This window comes from Equus quagga, chromosome 4, assembly GCF_021613505.1.
Source record: "Equus quagga isolate Etosha38 chromosome 4, UCLA_HA_Equagga_1.0, whole genome shotgun sequence".
NCBI classification, from domain to species: domain Eukaryota; kingdom Metazoa; phylum Chordata; class Mammalia; order Perissodactyla; family Equidae; genus Equus; species Equus quagga.
In genome coordinates this window covers 22404124-22421339 of record NC_060270.1, presented here as the reverse complement: position 1 = coordinate 22421339, position 17216 = coordinate 22404124, and the positions used below count along the sequence as shown (strand labels likewise).

Genomic DNA, 17216 nt, shown 5'->3' with positions numbered 1-17216 from the left:
TATGTGAGTAATGCTGGCCTTTTAGAATGAATTGGGAATATTCCTTCCTCTTTAGTTTTTTTGAAAGATTTTTTGTAAACTTGATATTATTTCTTCCTTAAATGTTTTGTGAAAACTCACCAGTGAAGCCATCTAGTCCTGGAGTTTTCTTTGTCGGAGCATTTTTCTGTACAAATTCTATTGTTTAGTGGCTATCTGTCTATTCAGGTTACATATTTCTTTTTTTTTTTCCCTGCTTTTTCTCCCTAAATCCCCCCAGTACATAGTTGTATATTTTAGTTGTGGGTCCTTCTAGTTGTGGCATGTGGGATGCCGCCTCAGTGTGGCCTAATGAGTGGTGCCATGTCCGCACCCAGGATCTGAACCTGTGAAACTAGGCCACCGAAGCGGAGCACACAAACTTAACCTCTCGGCCACGGGACCAGCCCCCTATTTCTTCTTGAATGAGCTTTGATATTTTATATGTTTTAGGGAATTTGTCCATTTCTTCTAAAGTGTCAAATTTACAGGCATAAAGTTATTCATAACAATCCCTAATTATCCCTTTAATATGTATAGAATCTTTAGTGATGTCACCTCCCCCATTCCTGATATTAGTAATTTGTATTTTCTTTCCTGTTCAGGTGAGACTGCCCAGAGGTTTGCCAACCTTACTGATGTCAGAAAAACCAGCTTTGGCTTCATTGATTTTCTGTTGTTCTCTGTTTTCTATTTTATTGATTTTTACTTTGATCTTTATTATTTCCTTTCTTCTGTTTATTTTGGATTTGATTTCCTCTTTTTCTTAGCTTCTTAAGGTGGACGCTAAGGCCATTATTTTGAGACCTTTCTTATTTCGAATATGGAGATTTTTACTATAAATTTCCCCCTAAAATCTGCTTTAGCAGCATCCCACAAATTCTGTTGTGTTTTCATTTTCACTCAGTTCAAAATACTAATTTTGCTTTTGATTTTTTCTTTGACCCTTAGGTTATTTAGTTTCCAGATATGTGGGTGTGATATGTCTAGAGGTCTTTCTGTTACTGATTTTTTTTAAAGCTTCAGTGCTTGGTTGTGTATCCTTGTTATGAGTTTAATTCTCTATGTGAGCCGCCTGGTTCCACGACCAGGAAACGAACCCAGGCCCAGGCAGTAAGAGAGCTGTATCTTAACCACTAGACCACCGGGGCTGGCTCTGTTACTGATTTTTAATTTAATTCGATTGTGGTCAGAGCACCTGCTTTTTAAACTTGAATCTTTTCGATTTGATTGAGACCTGTTTTATGGTCCACAATATTGTCCATTTTGGTAAATATTCCATGTGTACTTGAAGATAATGTGTCATCTGCTGTTGTTGGCTGGAGTGTTCTATAAATGTCAGTCATGTAAGGTTGGTTGATAGTGTTGTTGAAGTGTACTATATCCTTGCTGCTTTTCTGCCTACTTGTTCTTTCAGATTATTGAGAGGAGTTTTGAAGCCTCAGATGATAGTTGTGGATTTAGTTGTAGTTCTATCAGTTTTTGCATCATGTATTTTCAAGCTGTATTATTGGGGGCTTAAACATTTAGAATTTTTATGTCTTGATTAAGTGACCCATTTATCATTATGAAATGACTTTCTTTATCCCTGCAGACATTCTCTGCTCTGAGATGTACTTTTGTCTGATATTAATATAGCTACTCCATTTTTCTTTTGACTAGTGTTAGCATGATGTTTCATTTTTTATTTTTAACTTATCTGTATCTTTATATTTAAAGTACATTGCTTATATGCAGCATAGAATTTGATCCTACTTCTTAGCCAATCTGTCAATCTCTCCCTTTTAGCTGGAGTGTTTAGACCATTTACATTAGTGTCGTTATTGGTATAGTTTTAAGATTCTCACTTTGCTATTTGTTTTCTATTTTCCCAACTGTTGTCTCATTCTTTTCTACTTTTCTTTCCTGTTAAAAAGTTGGCTGAGTATTTTTTATGATTCTATTTTTCCTCCTTTTCAGCTTATTAGCCGTAATTCTTTGTTTTGTTTGTATAGTGGCTGCATTAGGGATTGTAGTCTACATGGGTATCATAGTTTACCTTCACATAATATGCTTCATGTATCAAATAAGAACCTTATAATCATATACTTGCATTTCTTCGCTCTTGGAATTTATGTTATTGTTGTTTTACTTATACATATGTTATAAACAAAAAACATAAAGTTTTATTAAAAATTCTATTTTTGTTTAATCAGTTACTTTTAAGGAGACTCAAATAATAAGAAAATAAATCTTAACTACCATGGCAGTTACCATTTCTGGTACTTTTCATTCTTTAGGGTAAAAAGTTGGCAGTCTTTTTCTGTAAAGGGTCAAATAGTAAATATTTTCAGCTTTTGGACAATATGGTCTTTGTTGTAACTACTCAACTCTGCCATTGTAGAGTAAGAGCAGACGTAGAACAGAGGGAAACAAATGTGCTGTGGCTGTGTTCCATTAAAACTTTATTACAAAAGCAGGCGGAAGACCTCCACAGTTTGCCAGTCTCTGGTGAAGTTTCATATTTCCAACTGGTATCACTTTCCTTCTACCCGGAGGACTTCCTTTAACCTGTGTGTGTGTGTGTGTGTGTGTGTGTGTGTGTGTGTGTGTGTGTATGTATACGTGCAACTCTGCTGGTGATGGGTTCTTAAAGCTCTTGTATGTCTGAAGACATCTTTGTCTCTGCATTGTTATTGATAGATATTTTTAGAAGCTGACTAACGAATTCTACATTGATAGTTTTTTTTTTCTTCTGGTGCTGTAAGGCTATTACTGTACTGTCTTTTTTTCTTGCATTTTGTTTTTGATAAGAAATCTGCTGTCATCTTTGTCTCCGCCTCCCCATTCCCCTGTCCCCCGCCCTCGGTGCTTTTAGGATTTTTTCTTTTTAAAGATTTAATTTTTTTCCTTTTTCTCCCCAAAGTCCGCTGGTACATAGTTGTATATTCTTAGTTGTGGGTCCTTCTAGTTGTGGCATGTGGGATGCCGCCTCAGCATGGCTCGATGAGCAGTGCCATGTCCACGCCCAGGATTCGAACCAACAAAACACTGGGCTGCCTGCAGTGGAGCGCACAGACTTAACCACTCGGCCACAGGCCGGCCCCAGGATTTTTTTTTTTTTGAGGAAGATTAGCCCTGAGCTAACTGCTGCCAATCCTCCTGTTTTTTCTGAGGAGGACTGGCCCTGAGCTAACATCCATGCCCATCTTCCTCCACTTTATACGTGGTATGCCTACCACAGCATGGCATGCCAAGTAGTGCCATGTCTGTACCTGGGATCTGAACTGGCAAACCCCGGGCCACCAAAGCGGAACGTGTGCACTTAACCGCTGCGCCACAGGGCCGGCCCCCACTTTTAGGATTTTATCACTGGTTTTAAGCACTTGGATTATGATGTATCTTGGCATAGTTTTCTTCATACTTCTTGCGCTTAGAGTTCATTTGAACCTTTTGAATCTCTGTTTATAGTTTTCATCAACTTGGAAAACTTTCTGCCATTAATTAGTCAAATATTTTTTCTGACCCTCTCCCCTCCTTTGGGGACTCCAGTTACACATATATTGGATCACTTGAAGTTTTCCTAGAACTCACTGATGCTCTTTTAATTGTTTGGGATCCTTTTTTTCTCTCTTTCATTTTGTTAGTTTCTATTTCATTATCTTCAAGTTCACTAATCTTCTGCAAAGTTCAATCTGTTATTAATTCCGTCTAGTGTATTTTTTTATCTCAAACACTGTATTTTGTTCTCTAGAGGTTTAATTTGGGCTTAAAAAATATCTTCCATGTTTTTATTTGGCTTTTTGCATATGTAGAATGCAATTATAACTGTTGTAATGTCCTTATCTTTTCAATCTAACATCAGTATCAGGACTGGGTCATTTTCAATTGATTATTCTCTTTATTATGGATTATATTTTCCTGATTTTTTGCATGCCTAATAATCTTTTATTGGTTGCCAGACATTGTGGTTGCTGGATATTTTTGTACTCATGTAAATATTTTGGAGTTTTTTAATGGGATGCAGTTAAGCTACTTGAAAATAGTTGGTCCTTTTGGATCCTGCTTCTTTGATTTGTTAGGCAGGTCTCAGTAAGTGCTCAGTCATTCCTTGCTACTGAGGCAAGACCTTGCAGAGTGCCCTGCCCAAGGCCCTACAAAGTGTAAGTTTTTTCACATTTGGCTACGGGAATAGGCACTCTTCCAAGCCCTGTGTGAGCACCACATATTGTTCTCTAATCTCTTCAGAGAGTTTTGGGTAGTTCAGATAGCCTTGGATAATTTCCTCATATTCATGTGCTGCTCTGTACTATACTAGGGTTTTCTCTTTATGCAGATCTCTCCTATCTGCTACTCTATTCTGTGAACTCTAGCCACTTTGATCTCCCTCCTCAACTCAGGGAGTCCACCAGGCTCTGCCTGGGTTCCCCCTTCTTGGGCCACAGCCTGGAAACTCTCTTAAGGCCTTAAGCTTGGTCAGTTGTTGGCTCACCTTATTTCTTTCTGACCTCTCAGAGAGCACTGTAGAGTTTTGATCACATTTTGTCAGCCGATAATCTGCACTCAAACCACAAACTCTGGCCCATGGTAGGTACCCACCCAGTTCAATTATTTTTGTCTTCACTGGACTGCCTCAAGTCAGCCCTGCAAATGCATAGTTCATTGTTCAGCCAGAGATTTGGGCTAAGTTTATACATAGAATTTAGGGCTCCCCCTTGCTGAAATATTTTTCTCTTCTCTCTGATTGCCCCCCTCACATTCAGGAAGCTGTGTTTGTCCCAAAGTCTGTCTTATCATTCTTCAAGCCAGAAAGACTTGTGGCTTTTCTATGGGTGTTTCACTTGCCCTGTGTAATGCAAACTGGGAACTTCTCTCAAGAAAGAAACCATAAAACCCTTACACTCATCCCTTGCCATTTCTTTAATCATCAAGAGAAGGTTTGGGGTGGGTGAGCTGTAAAGACCCTTAAGGCTCAAAAATTCTATACAGTTTTAAGAAAAACTATAAAGAATAATCCCCTTGGAGAAGGAAAACATATAAAAAGACATAAAACTAAAGATGTGGCATAATTAGATATTTGCATTTCATTAGGAAAACCAAACATCATGGATGCATAAATTAAGTGTGAGAGAAATTTAAGTGTGAGAGAAAAAAAACAATTATGACTCTTCTTCCTTGGTAAGGAATACATATTACTTTTGCCTCTGTTCTTTGGGAGCCTCTCTTCATGTTCAGTCTCCTTCAGGAGAATGATATTGTTACCAGGTGGCGTTAATCTAATTTTATAATGTTATTTGTTTGTGGACCTGAAAATGTTCTTTCTTATGCAGTAGACTTGGAATTTCTGTCTTTGTAATCCAGGCTTCAGTCTTAAATTCAAAAGCCAATGAATGAACTAGAAATTTATGTGAAAAATTTTCTATCTTCAGATAAAAAGCGTTACTTTAAAGATTGCCAAGGCAGATGAGTAGATGCTAATTTTAAAGTATTTTCATGGCTGGAGAACTTTTAGAAGACAAAAGTACTGGAGGCTATCTGGGCATTAGTATGAGAGTTTTTCGCTGGAGAATCATTAATTTGTTTCTTTCTACGATTTAGGCAGTCACTGAGGAGAATATTGCCTTTTTGCAGAAGAGAGTGGTAGAACTAGAGAATGAAAAGGGAGCCTTGCTCCTTAGTTCTATAGAGCTGGAGGAGCTGAAAGCTGAGAATGGTACGTATCAATGAAAACCATAATTCCCTGTCTTCTTAACCCACGAGTACCTCTACTTTTATCACTATTTGTATATAACGTGTAGATTCTCTGATTCTCTGATAATAAAGATCTTAGCAGAGTTGGTAGTTATCGAAGATAGGGTTAAAACACATTAAACAATTCGAGCACAATATCTATGTTTACATAAGTGTAACCTTTTGCAGTATGGCCTATAAATGCTGCAGAATTTCTGTATTATATTCATTTTGGAGTGGTCAAGGAATCTTCTAGGAAATATGGCTTGAATAGGTTCTTAATAAGATGATGAATTTTTAAATAGGTAAAATGAAGAAAGAAGGGACATTCCCGGTAATACATTTGTGGGATGAGGTATCAGAGATCAGTATCAATAAAGGTTCAAAGGTAGAAACCATGTTGGTTTTTTCTCATGCTGTGTACTGCTTAGAACCCGATCCCTTTCCGTTAACCTGGCTAATTGTTATTCATCTTTCAAGCCTCAAGTAGGGCATTATCTTTTTAGGAAGTTGACCCTGATCCTCCAAGGTTGAGTTAAATGCATTTTTGTATTTCTGTAACATCCTTGCATTCTTTTTTTTTTTTTTTTAAAGATTTTATTTTTTTCCTTTTTCTCCCCAAAGCCCCCCCAGTACATAGTTGTATATTCTTAGTTGTGGGTCCTTCTAGCTGTAGCATGTGGGACGCCACCTCAGCGTGGTTTGATGAGCGGTGCCATGTCCGCGCCCAGGATTCGAACATACGAAACCCTGGGCCGCCTGCAGCGGAGCGTGCGAACTTAACCACTCGGCCACGGGGCCGGCCCCATCCTTGCATTCTTTTAACATTGTATTAAAATCGTTTGTTTATATGTTTATATTTTATACCAGAAGCTCTTTAAAGGTAAAGTGTAAGCTCTTCAAGGTCTGGGGCCATTTTTTTTCATCTTTGCTTTATTAACCTTTGCCAAGAGCTGGTATTGCACCTGGCAAATAGTGGCTGCTAAATAAAGTTTTGTTTGTTTAAACTAAACTTAGCATTTTATTGTATTGAGCTGTGTGTAAACACTTAGTAAGAATGAAGACATGCCTTCCATTTGTCACCTGCTTCACAAGGACCTTATGATTTTGGTAGCATGTAGTTAATAATGCTTTACTGATCTGTTTCATCCCTGATTAACTGACTACTATGCTTTATCTTCTAAGAGTGAGAATGAATACCAAGTAAAGTTTGTACCATTTTTTAAACTCTAAACCCAATATTTCCGGCTTAACCCTTTTACAGTTCCACTTGGCTCTCAACTGGGGATTATATACCTTTAGACTCTTCCCACCGTTGCTAATCCATAAAGAACACCACAAATTCAGCTCATTATTCAACCCACTCAAAGCACTTCTTTGAGACCTTATCCATGATGCTTATTTTGCAGACAATGCTTGTCACTGTCTTGTAGCTCATTATGGTTTACAGGTGTTAGGTGAGTTTCATTCTCTTTGTTCTTTTCTGTGGGGATGACTGGACTTAAAGTTTTCAGTATTAGTTTTTGTGCCTGGTCTCATAGGTCACCTTTGCTTTATGTGTCACGTTCTATTCAACTTACCTTTTGTACTTTCATTTCTACCACTGTTCCTCTTCTTCAAATAATCTTGTGAAGTGTCTTAACATATTATATACTGTCTTGAATTCATTTGTTTCATGAATGTTCATTTATTCATTCAATAAATTTCTGTGGTGCCTTTCCTATGTGCCAGACACTAATCTAGTTGGTGAGGATGCTGCTCTGAACATATTAGAGGGGAAGACAGGCCATAAATGTGTATTTTAATAAGAAAATGTCAGAGAGTGATAAGTATTAGGATAAAAATAAAACAAATTACTGAAAATGTGCCTGGGGGAAGAGGAAAGCAGCATTAGAGTTCAAGCTGGGCCTCTCTGAGCACTTGAAACCTGAATGATGAAAAGCAGACAGCCCTGCAAAAAGGCTGAGCAAAGTGCATTCCAGGCAGAGAAAAGAACAGTGGAAATATCCTGAGGTATGAATAAACTTGATGTTTGTGGACAGAAAGAAGGCCAGTGTTTTGGGAGTGGAGTGAACAAAAATGGGTCAGTGCAAGAAGAGGAGGTTGGAAGATAAGTGGGGTTAAATCATGAGTGCCCATCTAGGTCATGCTAAGACATTTGGCTGTAGTGTAAAAAATACGCTTTTTCATTTTCTGTAGTGTATCTGTCTTAGCATCTCAGAAAGAGTATAAACTCCTTGGGGGCATATTAATACTCAATATTTTTATTTTCCAAGGTACTACTACCCTTTTTGGGTATATGCATTGTGATAGAACATGGGGTAGAACTCAGAAGACTGGATTCTGATCCCAGCTCTCTGTGCACTAGCTGTAGGTCGTGTCATCTCTTCATTTCCTCATGTGGTCATTGAGGAGATTGGATAGCTCCCTTCTGGTGCTAAAATTTGGGGTCTTTATGAACATGTGTAAAACAACATTGAAGGCATAATAAATACTGTATTAATGTAAGATGTATATTGTGAACATAGTAGGGGTTATGGATAAATTAAGGCAAATTTATTGCCCTAGATGTCCCAAATTATGCCACAGAAATAGCTGCTGCTTATTATGTGCTCTGTCATCCTTCTCCTTTAAAGCCTTCCACTATTTATACTTCACTCAAGTTAGTTACTATCACCCAGTAACATTCTTTTTTATTATTATTTCTTTTTTTTTACAGTTTTATTAAGAAGTAATTAACATACATCACTGTATACGTTTAAGGTATACATCATGATGGTTCAATTTACATATATTGTGAAATGATTACCACAATCGGTTCAGCTAACATTCATCTTCTCATATACATACAATAAAAAGAAAAGAAAGGAGAAAAGAATAAAGGAAAAAAAATTTCCCCTTGTGATGAGAACTCTTGGGATTTACTCTGTTAACAGCTTTCCTGTGTATCACACAGCAGTGTTAGCTGTAGTCTCATGCGATGCATTCCATCCCTATTACTTATCTTATAAGGCAGTTTGTAGCTTTTGATCACCTTCCTCCTGTTCCCCCTCCCCACCCCTCACCTCTGGTAACCACAAGTCTTTCCATTCTATCTTATATCTCATCTTTTCATCTTCTCTTGCAATTTCTTTATCTTACTAAAATAAGCCTTTTATCTCCCCCAACCTGCTTTGTCTGTTTCTTTCCTCTTAAGTGTTTCAGACATCTCAAATAGCTTCACACACAAGCATGCCTCTGGTTTTTCAAACACTCTACGTATGTCTTCTAAGGATGTTTATTTTGTGACTTTCAGAAAAACTGTCTTGTCAGATTACTCTCCTGGAGGCTCAGAGTAGAACTGGAGGGGCACATGGAGAAGTCAGTGAGGTAAGTGATGTGTTCTTAAAATAACCAGAATATGAACTAGATCAAGAAGAGGTAGCCTCAAACCTAAACATTTCTGCACTTTTCTAATGTTGACAGAATTACATTACCTAGAAAGTGAGATTTATTTAAGAGAGTCATAATGGTTATTATTTTTCGTTTACTCTCATTTGTTTTTGAATATTTGGATTTTTTTTATTTGTCCTGAATCAACACAAGTACCTTAGTCACTTATTTGGGATTTGATAACCCATTTCTCACACTAGGTTGTCATTTATCTTGATTTATTTGCCCATCTCAGAAGTTTCTCAGTGAAGAGATTAGATAAAAATCTCTAGTTCCCTGCCATCAATTGGCGTTGTTTCACTTAGGATTATATTAAAAAGGGTATCTTTGGAAAACAATGCTTTTATAGAAAATTACTATAAGAGATGTGTGGTTGCTTAATATCCTGTTGATTTAAGATTATTATAAGTTCTATTGTTAACTGAACTTGGTGGATATTGTAGGGAGCAGCAGAGGGCATGACTAAGGGAAGGAAGAGAGTGAGTGAAGTGGCATGACAGTTAGAAAAGAGGAAATAAGAATACTTAGGTAAGAGAGATCAAAAACGGAGTTGATATATTGAAGTCTCCTGGCAGAAGTGATGCCTTGACTATATCGGGTTGTTAATGTATGTAGGGATGGATAAATAGGAGTGTGACATGAAGAAATTATAAAAGAACTTTTTCCCTCTGTTAATACTGTGTCCTGTTTGGGTCTTTAGAAATTTGCATGCAAGTACTACAGAGAGTAAAGAATTTTAAATGATTAAAAATAATACTCTGGGGCTGGCCCCATGGCGTGGTGGTTAAGTTTGGTGTGCTCTGCTTTTGTGGTCCAGGTTTGCAATTCTGGATTCCAGGCATGGACCTACACCACTTGTCAGCATGTATGGCAGTGACCCACATATAAAGTGGAGAAAGATTGGCACAGATGTTAGTTTAGGGCTAATCTTCCTCAGCAAAAAACAAAAAAATAATACTTATGAAATATGATGAGATAACTTTTCTTAAAATAATAAATAATTCTAAAATAGTATTTTTTTCTTATTCAGTGGCTGAGAATGATACCAAGATAATAGCTAATATTCGTTGAGTACGTACTATGTGCCAGCTTCTGCTAGTAATGACAGAGCTAAGATGTGGACACAGGTAGTCGAACTCAGAGCTTGTCCTCATGGCCACTACATTATTTGACAATCCTATGGAATTTTTTTTCTCCCATCAAGTTGAAATTTTTTTCTGGGGGGGGAAAAAAGGTGCTGACGGCAAAGGTGGAGATTTTATTGTGTACGCTGCCCCCAAACTCATTTAATATGATACTAGTTAAATTTACTATGAGAGTCACTGATTTCATTTCACAGGAAAACAACTAGAGAAAGAATTTTTATGGATTGAACAGTCTAACACAGTAATCTTTGTAATAATTAATAACTTGGTAATTATTTTGTCAAAGTCCATAATTTCATACCCAAGCCCCAGCAGAACTCCTTTTTAATTATTTGATCCTGGTAATTTATCTCAGTCTACTTGTTTGATAATCTACTTGTCTGTTATTGGCTATCCTGTCAAATATTTCTCATTTCAATGGATAGTTTAGGAAAAGGAATCCTATAACTTCCTCTTTGGTATGGGATAAAACAAAAATTTAATTCATTTCGTGCTTCTCTTTTTATTTTTAAGCAGCTCTTAGGAGAAACAAGTAGAAGTTTTAATCTTAAGAAGAAAGTTTCCCAAATAAGGAATGTCTAGAAAATGAGTTGCATGTTTCCTTAGGTCGTATGAATTTGGCTTGACCTCAGCGCAGGATTGACACGGTACCCTTAAAGGTCCAATTTGAGAAAATGAAAACTGATTTTAAAAGTATGTGGCAGTTTTATGGTAGGAAGTAGGTTTGGACTGAAAAATTTCAGGTTTTGGAAAATGCACAAAATACCAGATTTCAGTTAGGCTGTTTCATAAAAAACATTTGATTGAGGCTTTTCTTTCTTTTTTAAAAAATAGATCAGCATGGTTGATATTACCAGGCTCAACAAGAGCAGCTCTTCTGCCGAGGAAAGTGGACAAGATGTTCCAGAGAACACATTTTCTCAGAAACATAAAGAACTATCAGTTTTATTGCTGGAAATGAAAGAAGCTCAAGAGGAGATTGCATTTCTTAAGTTGCAGCTCCAGGGCAAAAGGGCAGAGGGGGACACTGAGGTCCTTGACCGGAAAGAAATGAAGCAGAGAGAGAGTGGAGGAATATCTCCAGTTAGAATGACAGAATTGCCTGAAGATACAGGCCAGCATTTGCCCCCAGTGCCAAAAGAAGAGGGCAGGCTACCAGCAATTGAAAGAGAAGAGCAGATGAGCACTACACATGAACATAGAACATCTGAGGAAATATCTCTAAATGACAGTGGAATGGAATCAAAATCAACAAAGCAGGATGATGTTGATAACCTCACTTCTGCTGTACCAGAGATTTGTCAGTGTCACCAGGATGAATTAGAAAGACTAAAAAGTCAAATTTTGGAGCTTGAGATAAGCTTTCGTAAAGCAGAAGAAACCTATGAGAAAAATTTAGATGACAAAGCTAAGGAAATAAACAACCTAACCCAGTTGATTGAAGAGTTTAAGAAAAATGCTGAAAACACCCACAGTGCATTCGCTGCTTTGTCTGAAGAAAGAGACCAGCTTCTTTTGCAGGTGAAGGAGCTTAGTGTCATAACAGAACTGAGGGCTCAGGTACAACAGCTGGAAGTGAACCTTGCAGAAGCAGAAAGGCAAAGGAGACTGGACTATGAAAGTCAGACTGCTCATCACAGCTTGCTCACTGAACAGATCCACAGTCTCAGCATAGAAGCCAAATCTAAAGATGTGAAAATTGAAGTTCTACAGAATGAACTGGATGATGTACATCTTCAGTTTTCTGAGCAGAGTACACTGATAAAAAGCCTGCAAAGCCAGCTGCAGACAAAGGAAAGTGAGGTGCTTGAGGGGACAGAACGTGTGAGGGACATCTCCAATAAGATGGAAGAGCTTTCACAGGCTCTTTCACAGAAGGAACTTGAAATAGCAAAAATGGATCAACTCTTACTAGAGAAAAAGAGAGATATGGAAACTCTTCAACAAACCATTGAGGAGAAGGATCAGCAAGTGACAGAAATCAGCTTTAGTATGACTGAGAAAATGGTTCAGCTTAATGAAGAGAAGTTTTCTCTTGGAGTTGAAATTAAGACTCTTAAAGAACAGCTGAATTTATTATCCAGAGCTGAAGAAGCAAAAAAAGAGCAAGTGGAAGAAGACAAAGAAGTTGTTTCTGACCTTAAAGAGAATTATGATGAGTTGAGCTCAGCAGGGCTAATAAGTAAAGAAGAACTTCAGCATGAATTGGATGTTGTAAAGAAAGAAAGTGAGCAGAGAAAGAGAAAGCTCCAGGCAGCTCTTATTAACAGAAAGGAACTTCTACAGCGAGTTAGTAGATTAGAAGAGGAGTTGGCCAAAGTAAAAGATGAATCTAGGAAAGAGATCTCGCTCAATGAGAGTGAGAGGGGGGAAATGGAGGAAGATAAGGAAAGCAAAGAAGACTCAGAGAAATGTGTGACTTCTAGGTGCCAAGAAATAGAAATGTCTTTAAAACAGACAATATCTGAGAAAGAAGTGGAACTGGAACACGTGAGGAAGGATTTGGAAGAAAAGGCAGCAGCTGAAGAACAGTTACAGGCTGTGGTCAAGCAGATGAATCAGAACCTGCAAGAGAAGACAAACCAAATAGATTTGCTCCAAGCAGAAATCATTGAAAACCAAGCAATTATCCAAAAGTTAACCACAAATAACAAGGATGCAGGTGATGGAGAATCAGCAGCACCTGTAAAAGAAACAGTGGCAATCAGTCCACCTACTGCAGGCGGTGGAGAACACTGGAAACCACAACTGGAAGAAAAGATATTGGACCTTGAAAAAGAAAAGGAGCAACTTCAGAAGAAGCTACAGGAAGTGTTAACCTCTCGCAAGGTGGTTCTAAAAAAGGCGCAAGAGAAAGAAAGACATCTTAGGGAGGAGCTAAAGCAACAGAAAGATGACTATAATCGCTTGCAAGAACAGTTTGATGAGCAAAGCAAGGAAAACGAGAACATTGGAGACCAGCTAAGGCAACTCCAGATTCAAATAAGGGAGTCTGTAGACAGAAAACTCCCGGGCACTGACCAGCAGGAACCAGTCTCTCCCACTCAAGGTTTAGAAGAATCTTTATTCAAGGCCACAGAGCAGCAACTTGCTCAACCTGTTTCAAAATCTGACTTGTGCCCAGACTGGTCTTCTCAACCTGAAGATGCAAGTGCTCTGCAGGGCAAGACTTCTATTGCCCAGATTAAGACACAGCTGCAAGAAACAGAGGCTGAGAAAGAGGAGTTAGAATTGAAGCTTAGTTCTGCAACAAGTGAGCTTACTAAAAAATCAGAAGAGGTGTTTCAGTTACAAGAGCAGAGAAGTAAACAGGATTTAGAAATCCAAAGTCTGAGGGCAGCATCCCATGAAGCTGAAGCCCACGCAGAGAGCCTCAGGCAGAAACTGGGAAGCTGTCAACTAGAAATTGCTGGATTAGAACATTTAAGAAAATTACAGCCTGAACTAGATGAATTGCAAAAACTCATAGGCAAAAAGGAAGAAGAAATTGGATACATTTCTGGACAGCTTAGCGAGAAGGAAAAAGCCCTTACTAAAGTGCAGACAGAGATAATAGAACAAGAGGATTTAATTAAGGCTCTGCATACACAGCTGGAAATGCAAGCCAAAGAACATGATGAGAAGATAAAGCAGATGCAGGTGGAACTTTGTGAAATGAAGCAAAAACCAGAAGAGACTGGCGAAGAAAGTAAAGCAAAGCAGCAAATACAGAGGAAACTGCAAGCTGCCCTTATTTCCCGAAAAGAGGCACTAAAAGAAAACAAAGGTCTCCAAGAGGAGTTGTCTTTGGCTAGAGATACCATTGAACATCTCACCAAGTCCCTGGCAGATGTGGAAAGCCAAGTTTCTGCTCAAAATAAAGAAAACGATATACTCTTAGGAAAGTTAGCTCTTCTTCAGGAAGAAAGAGACAAACTCATTGCAGAAATGGACAGATCTTTAATGGAGAATCAGAGTCTCAGCGGCTCTTGTGAAAGTCTGAAGTTAGCTCTGGAGGGTCTTACTAAAGACAAGGACAACTTAGTGAAGGAAATTGAATCTTTGAAATGTTCTAAGATTGCAGAAAGCACTGAGTGGCAAGAGAAACACAAAGAGTTGCAGAAAGAATATGAAATTCTCCTGCAGTCCTATGAGAATGTCAGTAATGAGGCAGAGAGGATTCAGCATGTAGTGGAAACTGTGAGGCAAGAGAAGCAAGAACTATATGGCAAGTTAAGAAGCGTAGAAGCAAACAAAAAAGAGACAGAAAAGCAGTTGCAGGAAGCTGAACAGGAAATGGAGGAAATGAAAGAAAAGATGAGAAAGTTTGCTAAATCTAAACAGCAGAAAATCCTAGAGTTGGAAGAAGAGAATGACCGGCTTAGAGCAGAAGTACATCCTGCAGGAGGTGCATCTAAAGACTGTATGGAAGAGCTTCTTTCTTCCAATTCCAGCATGAAGGAGGAACTGGAAAGGGTCAAAACAGAGTATAAAACCCTTTCTAAGGATTTTGAGGCTTTAATGATTGAGAAGGACTCTCTAAGTGAAGAGGTTCAAGGTTTAAAGCATCAGATAGAAGGTAACATATCTAAACAAGCTAGACTAGAGGCCTCTGAGAAACATAATAACCAAATGGATGTCATTGAAGAGGCGACACAAACTGTCCCAGGTGAGGCTAATGAGCAAGACTTTCCAAGTATGAGCACAAGGCCTGAATATTCAGAATCTATTCAATCAGAGAACAGTGCCAAGCCTGACATAAGTGCGAATGTCAGCTCACATGATGAAATTAATAATTACCTGCTGCAGATTGATCAGCTCAAAGAAAGAATTGCTGAATTAGAGGAGGAGAAGCAGAAAGAAAAGGAATTTGGCCAGACTTTAGAAAATGAGAGAAACACTTTACTGAGTCAAATATCAGCAAAGGATGGCGAACTAAAAATGCTTCAGGAAGAAGTAACCAAAATAAACCTGTTAAATCAGCAAATCCAAGAAGAACTTGCCAGAGTTACCAAACTAAAGGAGACAGCAGAAGAAGAGAAAGATGATTTGGAAGAGAGGCTTATGAATCAATTAGCAGAACTTAATGGAAGCATTGGGAATTATTATCAGGATGTTACAGATGCCCAAATGAAAAATGAGCTGCTAGAATCTGAAATGCAGAACCTTAAAAAGTGTGTGAGTGAGTTGGAAGAAGAAAAGCAGCAGTTAGTCAAGGAGAAAACTAAGGTGGAGTCAGAAATACGAAAGGAATATTTGGAGAAAATACAAGGTGCTCAGAAAGGACCTGGCAATAAGAGCCATGCAAAGGAACTTCAGGAGCTGTTAAAAGAGAAGCAGCAGGAAGTCAAGCAGCTGCAGAAGGACTGCATCAGGTACCAAGAGAAAATTAGTGCCCTGGAGAGAACTATTAAGGCCCTCGAATTTGTCCAGAGTGAGTCCCAAAAAGATTTGGAAATAACCAAAGAAAGTCTGGCTCAAGCCAATGAAAACCGCAAGAGGGCCGAAACCGAATTAGCTAGCTTCAAAGTAGTGCTAGATGACACTCAAAGTGAAGCAGCAAGGGTCCTGGCAGACAATCTCAAGTTGAAGAAGGAACTTCAGTCAAATAAAGAATCGGTTAAAAGCCAGATGAAACAAAAGGATGAAGATCTTGAGCGAAGACTGGAGCAGGTAGAAGAGAAACACCTGAAAGAGAAGAAGAATATGCAAGAGAAACTGGATGCTTTGCGTAGAGAAAAAGTCCACTTAGAAGAGACGTTTGGAGAGGTTCAGATTACTTTGAACAAGAAAGACAAGGAAGTTAAACAACTTCAGGAGAATTTGGATAGTACTGTGGCCCAGCTTGCAGCTTTCACTAAGAGCATGTCTTCCCTCCAAGATGATCGGGACAGGGTGATAGATGAAGCCAAGAAATGGGAGAAGAAGTTCAGTGATGCTATTCAAACCAAAGAAGAAGAAATTAGACTCAAAGACGAGAATTGCAGTGTTCTCAAGGATCAGCTTAGGCAGACGTCCATCCATATGGAGGAACTGAAGATCAACATTTCCAGGTAAATGAATAATAACTTTTTTTTGCTCTTCTGAAGGTAATTGAAGGCAAAGAAAGTCTCTATTTAAACTATTTCTATTCCCTTTAATATTGTGGGACTAATTTTGGCTTAAATTCCCCTAGAAGATTTATTTTCTCTCACTTCTGACTCTCTCTCTTTTTTTTTTTTTTGCAAATTACTTTCTGCTAAAACTTGTATTAACATGGAAATTTCATGTCTGCTTCTCCTCCCATCTTTCTTTTGACAGATCGCTTAGATTTCTCCCTTTTCATTTTCATTTCCATTACCCTTGTCTGGATTTTTACCACGGGACTCCCAAATTATTGCCTTTGCCTCCTAAATGATCTCCTCTTTTCTATTCCCCATCATTTCATACTGCATATGCCTGTTAGAGTTCCAAACTCCAATTTTATGCCACTTTTCAAGCTCAAGAACTTACAATATCCCCCACAGTTTTTACTCCTCCACTTTTAATAGAATCCTTGTGTTCTGAGACAGGCTTCCTCATTGTCTCTTATACCAAGATTATTCCTTTAAGGGGCCAGGCATTAGCTTGTCTGGAGCAAAGTAAACCAAAATAGGGGAAAGTATTACTTTTTAGAGTGTCCAAAGCCATGTCACTAAGATAAGCAACATACTTTGGAGTTTTTGATTTAAATATATGAATCCTTAGGCTCTGTATCTTTAATACAGAGCATTCCATAGAATTAATAGCTTTTTTTTTTTTTGAGAAAGATTAACCCTGAACTGACATCTGCCGCCAATCCTCCTTTTTGCTGAGGGGAAAATTGGCCCTGAGCTAACATCTGTGCCCATCTTCCTCCACTTCATATGTGGGACACCTGCCAGAGCGTGGCTTGATAAGCGATGTGCAGGTCCG

The 17216-nt window shown here is 38.3% G+C and overlaps 1 protein-coding gene across 5 annotated transcripts in view; it reads left to right on the top strand.

The window, feature by feature from the left end:
* The window catches only part of GOLGB1 (golgin B1), a 78123-nt gene that overhangs the window by 37726 nt on the left and 23181 nt on the right, over positions 1 to 17216 (top strand). For all 5 annotated transcript variants that reach the window (XM_046659369.1, XM_046659367.1, XM_046659368.1 and 2 more), the window contains 3 exons: positions 5596 to 5710; positions 9023 to 9096; positions 11139 to 16336. In XM_046659369.1, the coding sequence (XP_046515325.1) occupies positions 5596 to 5710; positions 9023 to 9096; positions 11139 to 16336 (5387 nt within the window). The remainder of the gene's footprint in view (positions 1 to 5595; positions 5711 to 9022; positions 9097 to 11138; positions 16337 to 17216) is intronic.